The sequence below is a fragment of the Theropithecus gelada genome, chromosome 16 (assembly GCF_003255815.1).
Source record: "Theropithecus gelada isolate Dixy chromosome 16, Tgel_1.0, whole genome shotgun sequence".
Taxonomy (NCBI): Eukaryota; Metazoa; Chordata; class Mammalia; order Primates; family Cercopithecidae; genus Theropithecus; species Theropithecus gelada.
Window position 1 is genome coordinate 59,088,439 of NC_037684.1, and position 9,791 is coordinate 59,098,229.

Consider the following 9,791-nt stretch of genomic DNA (forward strand, 5'->3'; position numbering starts at 1 on the left):
CTGAGGCATGAGAATTGTTTGCACCTGGGAGATGGAGGTTGCGGTGAGCCGAGATCGCACCATGGCACACCAGCCTGGGCAATAAAGCAAGACTCTGTCTTAAAAAAGAAAGAAAAACATACTCTTGGCCAGACACAGTGGCTCACGCCTGTAATCCCAGGACTTTGGGAGGCAAAGGCAGGAGGAGCCCAGGAGTTTGAAGACCAGCTTGGGCACTGTAACGAGGCCCTGTCTGTACCAAAATAAAAATTTTAAAATTAGTTATGCATGATGGTGCATGCCTATAGTCCTAGCTACTTGGGACGCTAAAGCAGGAGGATTACTTGAACCCAGGAATTTGAGGCTTTAGTGAGCTGTGATCATGCCACTATACTCCAGCCGGGGCAACAGAGAGAGTTGCTGTCTCTTTTTAAAACAAAACAAAACTTTGCAATGCTGTGCTATAACCGCACTATCCAGCATGGTAACTGCTAGCCACGTGCAGCTGTTATACTCTTGAAATGTGGCTAGTGAGACTGAAGAACTGAATTGTTGGTTGTATGTAATCTTAACTATTATATATTAAAGTAGGCATACATGGGCCGGGCGCGGTGGCTCAAGCCTGTAATCCCAGTACTTTGGGAGGCCGAGACGGGCAGATCACGAGGTCAGGAGATTGAGACCATCCTGGCTAACCCGGTGAAACCCCGTCTCTACTAAAAAATACAAAAAAACTAGCCGGGGCCAGGCGCGGTGGCTCAAGCCTGTAATCCCAGCACTTTGGGAGGCCGAGACGGGCGAATCACGAGGTCAGGAGATCGAGACCATCCTGGCTAACACAGTGAAACCCCGTCTCTACTAAAAATACAAAAAACTAGCCGGGCGAGGTGGCGGCGCCTGTAGTCCCAGCTACTCGGGAGGCTGAGGCCGGAGAATGGCATAAACCCGGGAGGCGGAGCTTGCAGTGAGCTGAGATCCGGCCACTGCACTCCAGCCTGGGTGACAGAGCGAGACTCCGTCTCAAAAAAAAAAAAAAACTAGCCGGGCGAGGTAGCAGGCGCCTGTAATCCCAGCTACTCAGGAGGCTGAGGCAGGAGAATGGCGTGAACCTGGGAGGCGGAGCTTGCAGTGAGCTGAGATCCGGCCACTGCACTCCAGCCTGGGCGACAGAGCGAGACTCCGTCTCAAAAAAAAAAAAAAAAAAAAAGGCGTACATGGACAGTAGCTACCATGTTCAACTGTGCAGTTCTAAGCCTTTGTCTTAAATTAATGTGTAGATGAATGTGCTGTTTTTTATAAAAATGGTATCATACTCAATGTAGCTTTGTAGCAAACCTTTAATTTAGAAAGTATGTGATCCTTGCTCGTGTTGTTAGATGCTCTTCTTGTACATTGATCTACAGACAGCACTTTACAAACATCTTTGTTAACTAAATCTCTGGGCATGTGCTTAAAGATAAATTGCAAGAACGGAACTGCTGCGACAGGGGAAATACGGATGGATGGATGGATGGATGATTAGATGGATGATTGGATGGATGATTGGATGGATGGATGCATGGATGGATGGATGATTAGATGGATGGATGGATGGACGCATGCATGCATGGATGGATGGATGATTAGATGGATGATTGGATGGATGATTGGATGGATGCATGGATGGATGGATGATTAGATGGATGGATGGACGCATGCATGCATGGAGGGATGGATGAGTGATTGGATGGATGGGTGGATGGATGGGTGATTAGATGGATGGATGATTGAATGGATGGATGATTGGATGGATGGATGAATGATTGGATGGATGGATGGATGGATACATGGATGGATGGATACATGGATGGATACATGGATGGATGGATGGATGGATGGATGGATGGATGATTGGATGGATGGATGGATGATTGGATGGATGGATGGATGATTAGATGGATGGATGATTGAATGGATGGATGATTGGATGGATGGATGAATGATTGGATGGATGGATGGATGGATACATGGATGGATGGATACATGGATGGATGATTAGATGGATAGATGATTACATGGATGGATACATGGATGATTGGATGGATGGATGGATGGATGGATGGATGATTGGATGGATGGATGGATGATTGGATGGATGGATGGATGGATGGATGGATACATGGATGATTGGATGGATGATTGGATGGATGGATGGATGGATGGATGATTTGATGGATGGATGATTTGATGGATGGATGATTGGATGGATGGATGGATGGATGATTGGATGGATGGATGATTGGATGGATGGATGATTGGATGGATACATGGATGGATGATTACATGGATGGATGGATGGATGGATGATTGGATGGATGGATGGATATATAGTGAATGCCTGTATATCCTTCACCTAGTTAACATTTGTTTGTTTGCCTTCATGTATGTGTGTATATTTTGTTGAAATCATTTGAGAGTTCCTTGGAGACATCATACACTTTACCCCCAAGTATTTTAGCATGAACCACCTAGGAACAAGGATAGTATATAAATAACCACAATAAAATTAATCACACTCAAGAAATTTACCATTGATAGACTACATATTCAGATTTGTTCTTGTTATTTCCATAATGCCCTGCGTGACTTCTCTTTAACCCTCATCCAGGACCCAGTCAAGGATCATACATTATATTTGCTGGTCATGTCTTACGAGTTTTCAGTTTCCTTTAATCTAGAATTCCCTAGACTTTTATTTTCTTTTGGTCTTTTGGTGTCTTTTGATGTTTTTGGTATGTATAGTTTTATCATATTATTAAATAGATGCTATTTAAACATTTTGTCCTTTACTAAGTCAAGTAACTTTTTTGTTTTTAAGGTGGGTCATGATAACTGGGTACGTGGAGTTCTGTTCCATTCTGGGGGGAAGTTTATTTTGAGTTGTGCTGATGACAAGACCCTGCGCGTGTGGGATTACAAGAACAAGCGATGCATGAAGACCCTCAATGCGCATGAACACTTTGTTACCTCCTTGGGTATGTACGCCTCGTGACGTCTCTGACATTAGATTTTGGAGTGCCAGACGTAACAGTGTTTTACATGATCATGTGAACTTTGCCAGGTAAGAAATGACCATGTGCTTTCAGAGCAGAATAGAGAAGACAGATGAAAATTTTGTGGATTCCTACCATTTGTTTTAAATTCTCCTTTCCTTAACTCTTTGTATCGTTAGCCTTATAATAAAAACATTACTTTCTGCACTGCACAACATTGGTTTTGGAAACCAGAGTTTATGAAGAGGATACTTAACACTCTGATGGGTAATTTTTCTCCCCTATTAGTTTGTTTCTCAAACAAAATCTTCCTCAACCTTTCCCTCTGGCAGGTGTATACTGTCAGGTACTAGAAACTCAGAAAACTGTATTTGATTTTAGTAAACATCCTCACTGTCATTTGGACTTGCATCTGGAATTTAAGATAGTGAATACAGTCAAGTCTAATAAATACACTGAAAAGTATAATGGACCAAAGCCTCGGTAAGGTGGAGCTAATGCCTGCCCCACAGGATTGTTTCAAGGATTAGACACGAATATGGAGCATTTGTGCTATGCCTGGAACTTAGTGTTCAGTAAATAGATACGGTGAGACTCTTTATTGTTAGATTTGAGCCCTGCTATGCCTTTAGTCCCAGCTACTCAGGAGGCTGAGGCTGGAGGATTGCTTGAGCCCAGGAGTTCAGGGTTACAGTGTGCTGTGCTGATCGGATGTCTGCACTAAGTGCAGCATCAATATGGTGACCTCCTGGGAACAGGAGACTCCCAGGTTGCCTAAGGAGGGGTGATCTGGCCCAGGGCATGAACAGAGCAGGTCAAAACTCCCCTGCTGATCAGTAGTGGGATCATACCTTTGAATAGCCATTGCAGTCCAGCCTGGGCAACACAGTGAGACCCTGCCTCTAAAAAAAGAAAAAAAGAAAAAAGATTCGAGCACCATTTGGGATGGGCCAAACAGGAACAGGCGTGTTTGTAGAGATGTTAATACAGGTTTTGATCACTGAGTCTCAACTTCCCTAACTAAATTGGCAAACTAGATACCTTCTTGGAGTGTGTGTATATTGGAGAAACCTGAAAACTCCTGGTATTTGGGCTTTCTTCTTTTGTGGCTCATTAAAAATTGTATCTGGCTCAGAGTGATGGAGGGTTGGGGACCAGGCAGGGTCTTGCTCTGTCACCCAGGCTGGAGTGCAGTGGTGCAGTCATGGCTCGCTGCAGCCTCGACTTCCCAAGTCAGACAGTTCTGCCTCAGTCTCCCGAGTAGCTGGGACTACAGGCACACACTACCATGCCCGGCTAATTTTTTTTTTTAATTTTGTATTTTGTAGAGAGGGAGGTCTCACTTTGTTTGTTGCCCAGGCTTACTGTGGTTTTTAAATAAACCGTTTCTTTTTCTTTCAGATTTCCACAAGACGGCACCCTATGTCGTCACTGGCAGCGTAGATCAAACAGTAAAAGTGTGGGAGTGCCGTTGATTGCGTCTCCTTCGGCCCCTCCTCCCTCTTTTCCTCTGGATGCACTCTGATGATACCATGGTTACCCCCATTGAGCTCTGTTTAAATAAATATTGTCCTTTCATGTAAATTATTCTGGATGTAGATTGAGCTTATTAAATGTTACACACAAAGTATTCATGCATGGTGAATCCAAATTGTATACTGTAAATTTACATACGTTGTCTAGAAGTACCATAGGGGTTTAAAAACCTGGGCTGGCATTGGTCACACCAGGCCTAAGAAGGCAGAAGTTGAATCATTTGAACTAGGGCACTAAACTGAATAGTTGACAGTGTCATTTTATGTTGGATTATTAATTCCTGTTTTTCTTTCTGCTATCTGTTGGTGCCTGACTTTATGGCCTCATTTGGGGAAAAGTGGTGGTTATTAGGGCTTTTTCTGAAATGTGTATCTATGTAACATCACTTAAGTGTGCTTAATAAATCTTTAAGGATTTTAGATAATAAGGCAACAATTCAGAATCTTCTGAACCATCTATGTAATGAATGGGGATTACACATTGGATTTTTCTCATGACACATTTGCCAAATCAGTAGGATATATTTGTTTTGGCAGCCTATCAAGCAAAGGCTAGTGGTATATTTATGTAAGAAAATGACTGTAAATCTCAAGAAAAATCTCAGCAGCTAATTGCAACTCATTTATTTCATTTCGGTCTTAATGCTTTGTAAACAGGTCAAAAAATCCTATCATACTCTAAGCTTCTATTTTACACACTAGACATACTTCTAGTTGTATTCTCCATACTATTAGACTGTAGTGATGTGACTTCCAAGTAGAATGTAATCTTCCCATTGAGTGTGTCATGGTACAAATCACTATTTGTTTTTGGTGTTTTTTAGGGATGTGCAATGTGCATTACATAATGACAGAAGTACTGAGAAGGTTCTGTGTGCCCATTTGAAAGGAGAGGGAGGAATACAGCAGTTGGTTTTTCAACATGAATCTGATAATTGATTTAAACTGTGTTTCACTTACAGGTTTTAAAAAATGACAGGGTTTAATGGAGCGTGCATAAAAATGTACTGTTTTCACCTTTTGTTTATATGTAAATGTTTGTAAGTATATGGGCCTATCTGTAAGTGGATAAGTCTATATGTGTGTATCATACACATCAACCTCCACGTCCTTAGTCCTGGGTTTTTGAAAAAGTGCTAAAACGGACAAGTAGAATAAATCTTGCTGTGGAATGCCATGCTTTAGAACAAACCCTTTTTGATCTTAATGCTTCTGAAAACTAGGTCTGACTCTGGGGATTTTTTTCCAGCCGAAGGAAAATCACTTCCGTTATTTCCCCCTCTAATTTAGCCGCTTGACATTTTACACAGCCCAGATATATTGTATATTTTGACCCAAAGTTACAAGTAGGTTTAAGAGAATGTTTACCCATGACTTTTGGAGCACTAGTCCATTGTCAGTTATTAATAAAGAATTCCATTGCTTAGCTAACCAACGGGTTTTTTTTTTTTCCCAAGAAAGTTATTTGAAAAGTTAACAGAACAATGAGATAACAGTGACAGTTTAACAGAGAGAAAATTCTGAATTGCATTTTATTCATTTGTGTACTATGTGATTTTTTAAATGTCCCCTTTAGCATTTAATGGAAATTTGGTTCCTGCAAAAGACGAAGGGTGAGAGTTAACATCCTGTAGATACACACAGAGACTAGGCCATCTATTAACTAGAAGCAACTTTATGTCTAGCTTGTGTCTTTTTGTTTGTTTGTTTGCTTGTTTGTTTTTAGATTCCTGAGATATGTCTCTGGAAGGGAAAGTTTTGAGAACTAATGGCTATTTTTGAGGACAAAAATTACATCTTAATTAAGCTAATTCCTTAAATACATACAAGTAGGTGAATTTTCAGGACAATATTGCCTCACAACCCTGCTTACATTGAAAAGTCTTTTTCCCTTAGCTCTTCTGACTGGATTTTTCTACAAAAACTATGGAAAATATCTTTGTTCTTGTTTGCTGCTATTTTCTGTCCTATTTTGAGAAATATAAATACATAGAAATGGTGCATCTTAACATTTGTTTGTACATGTATAAATGTCTTGTATTTTAATTCATTTTTAGCATGAATTGTTTAAGGGTAAGCCACAACATCTAGAAATCACTCATAGATAATTGAACAATAAAGGAGAATGGTACCGATGCAGGAGGAAGCAAGCGTGTCTTCCCCTGCGGCACACAGCAACTTGCGTTGAGAAGGAGGAGGAAACGATTACTCTAAACAAAGTTATCCTTACTTGGGAGATTGCCACAGCCTGCTGCTGAGTTGAGTTACCAGACATCCTCCATGTGAGAAGCAGCGAACATTGAATCTCAGGGATGGCCCACAACTGGGTCCACATGTAACGAGCCCTGTTTAATAACGAAGGGGTTGGGGAGAGCAGTCCGTCTACAACCTGGAATCAGATTTGCAAAGGTTTCCTGCACTGCTGTCTGACACTGTCCTGTTGATGCCCTTTCTGACTGTGTTCTCTGTTTTCTCTGTCTGCTGTCTAACCCTGTGCCTTGCCTGGGATAAGGACAATGATGAGGTTACTGGTTTGGATTGTAAGTAGAGGACTTTTATTAATTGGTTTAGAGGTTCACTGCTGCTTTGTCACTTTCTCAATCAAATTGGCCACTTATTTAAGAAATAAAAAGCTGGTAGAATTGCATCCTCAGATGATTATTGACTGTGTGTGTGTGTGTGTGTGAAAACAGACATTCCAGTGCCACCCAAGTATCTCTAACGTGCCCAAGAAATCCTAGCTGTGCTCTGGAGAGTGCAAGCCATGGAAACTGTTCAGACAGCGCGTGGCGCCTAGTTGCCTGTTGTCACAGCAGCTTGTGCTTTAGGAGACTAAGACCGTCCTGGTTCGTCTGTGTGTGGTGTGACCAGTGGTGTGCCCAGAGCACTCCTCTCAAAATCACTAGTGTTAGCAAGTCGTCCCAGGCTGGGGAGCACTCGCTGTAGTCTTTGGAAAGCTTTGGCTTTAGATTTACCAAGCCCCGTCTCCCCACTGCCAGTGCCCTGCTCTCCCGTTCGCCTCTTTCTGTTTCTGTGTGAACTTCCCAGTAATATCACTCGTTAAATAGATTTTCTTTAAATTTATTTAAAGAACAACTATTTAAAAGTAAAGGATATTTTGTTGACATTGGTGGCTTGATCGTCCTTAAGCAACTGAAGTTAAAATTGTTGAAGGAAAAGGCACTTAAACTGGTTACTCTTTCTTGTCCAGCTGTATATAAGTCCAGTGTGTTAATTAATCTAGCTGACACAAAGAAGAATCTCCTGGTAGAGAAGCGACGTGTAAAAAACTGGTGGAAAAAGGTTTTGGATTTTTTTCCAGTGGGGTGGGGGGAGGGCAAGCTGGATTTACAGGTCACGGCTGGACTGAATGGGCCTTTTTATCTTCCCACCGTATCATGGAAGTAGCTGCTTGCTTGTACTGCCTATCCTTCAGGCATCCCTAAAGCTCACTCTGAAGATGGTAGAGACAAACACAGACTCTTGGAGTCAAAGTTGATCCTGACACTGACACGAAGGCAAGCCTTGATTTCATATGAACATTGCAGAGGTGACGATTGAGAAAACAGTTCCCCAGATTGTAAGAGTTCACTGAAGATATTGACACAATTTAAAAAAAAAAATCAGTAAAGGAATGTATATAATATTGCTCTCGTGTTTTACAGTAAGATTTGTTGCTCTCAGACTGTGTAAAACAAAATTTATTCATGTTTTCTGCATATTAAAAAATCTTATTGTACCAATTGGTAAACTATTAAATGCCTATAAAACTAGATGTGATTTTTTTTTTGGGGGGGTCTTCCTTTGCACAGGTGAAATCCTGACGGAAAGTGGGGCTGTATGTAGCACCAGTCACAAAGAGTGACACGAATTGGTGTGAGGGCGGTAGGGCCTGATGAGCTGCTTTTCTTGAGGGCAGCACCCGGACTGGCTTTGCTGTCCCCTTTCCCCCAGGTGGAGGAGGGAGTGCCGTAGCGTGGGCCCTTACCATGGCGGGCGTCTGTGGCACAGGCCAGCTCTCCCCCACCCTCCCAGCAGCCCATTCTGACGATGGCTATTGCTGTGGCCAGAGTCAAACCCAGGATGACCGGTTACAGGCCCAAGACTAGACTCTTGGGGTCAGAGTCTAGAGATAAGGGACCCTGCCGGGCGCGGTGGCTCACGCCTGTAATCCCAGCCTTTAGGGAGGCAGAGACGGGAGGATAGCTTGAGCCCAGGAGTTCAGTACCTCTGGGCAATATAGCGAGACCCCGTTCTCCACAAAAATGGGAAAAAAAGAGATGGGGCCCTACCCTCTTTGTTCTGTGAGTGAACCTCTTGCTCAGTGGTCTTGGATTCATGAAGGTAAATCCTTAATACTGTTTTCAATTTTGGTTGCAACATACCAAAATAAGAATGTTCATCTTTGTCCCAGAAACCCCAGCTCTGTACTTTACACGGGGCTGTATCTTGTATTCGGGGCAGCTACCAAGGACAGTTTGGTGATGTGCTGGTTCCTTTCTTACAGCCCACCTGTTTTCCTGCCTCCTGTTGGGAGTAGTAGCCTCCCCCAGAATAGGAGCCTGGCCCAGAGCGAAAAAGAAATGGGCTGGGCGCAGTGGCACGCCTGTAATCCCAGCACTTTGGGAGGCCGAGGCAGGCAGACTGCCTGAGCTCAGGAGTTTGACACCAGCCTGGGCAATACGATGAAACCCCGTCTCTACTAAAAATACAAAAAATTAGCCAGGCGTGGTGGCGCGCACCTGTAGTCCCAGCTACTTGGGAGACTGAGGCAGGAGAATTGCTTGAACCTGGGAGGTGGAGGTTGCAGTGAGCCAAGATTACACCACTGCACTCCAGCCTGGGCAATAGAGCAAGATTCCGGCTCAAAAAAGCAAGAAAAAAGAAATGGGCCTGAAGTTAGTTCACTGCACTTTTGCAGCTTTTCCATCTCCTTGCAAGACTCTTTACAAGGCTGAGATCCAGATGACAAGGCTCCGGGGCAGCATTAGTATCACTATCCAGAAATGCTATTAGCTGTTCAAAACCTGGCAAGTAACTCGCTGGCAGGTGACAGCCTCAAACCTCCTTCAGGAGTCATGACTGTATGGCCTTTGATGCAGGGGGAGGGTAGCTGGCTGTGGCAGCTCTGTCTGTCCCTGCCTAGCCTGGCGAAACCTGACTTGTGTGCAGACAGTTCTTAACTGCTGACACACCAGAAGCTCTAGGACAGGGATCCTCAAAGTGTGTTCCTTGGTTCAGCAGC

General features: G+C 43.2%; 1 protein-coding gene across 1 annotated transcript in view; it reads left to right on the forward strand.

Annotated features, from left to right (window-relative positions):
• Positions 1–7,199, forward strand: part of PAFAH1B1 (platelet activating factor acetylhydrolase 1b regulatory subunit 1) — a 108,247-nt gene extending 101,048 nt beyond the window's left edge. The window contains exons 10-11 of the mRNA XM_025361048.1: positions 2,837–2,993; positions 4,413–7,199. Of these exons, the coding sequence (XP_025216833.1) occupies positions 2,837–2,993; positions 4,413–4,486 (231 nt within the window). The 3' untranslated portion in view covers positions 4,487–7,199. The remainder of the gene's footprint in view (positions 1–2,836; positions 2,994–4,412) is intronic.
• Positions 7,200–9,791: the final 2,592 nt, after the last annotated feature.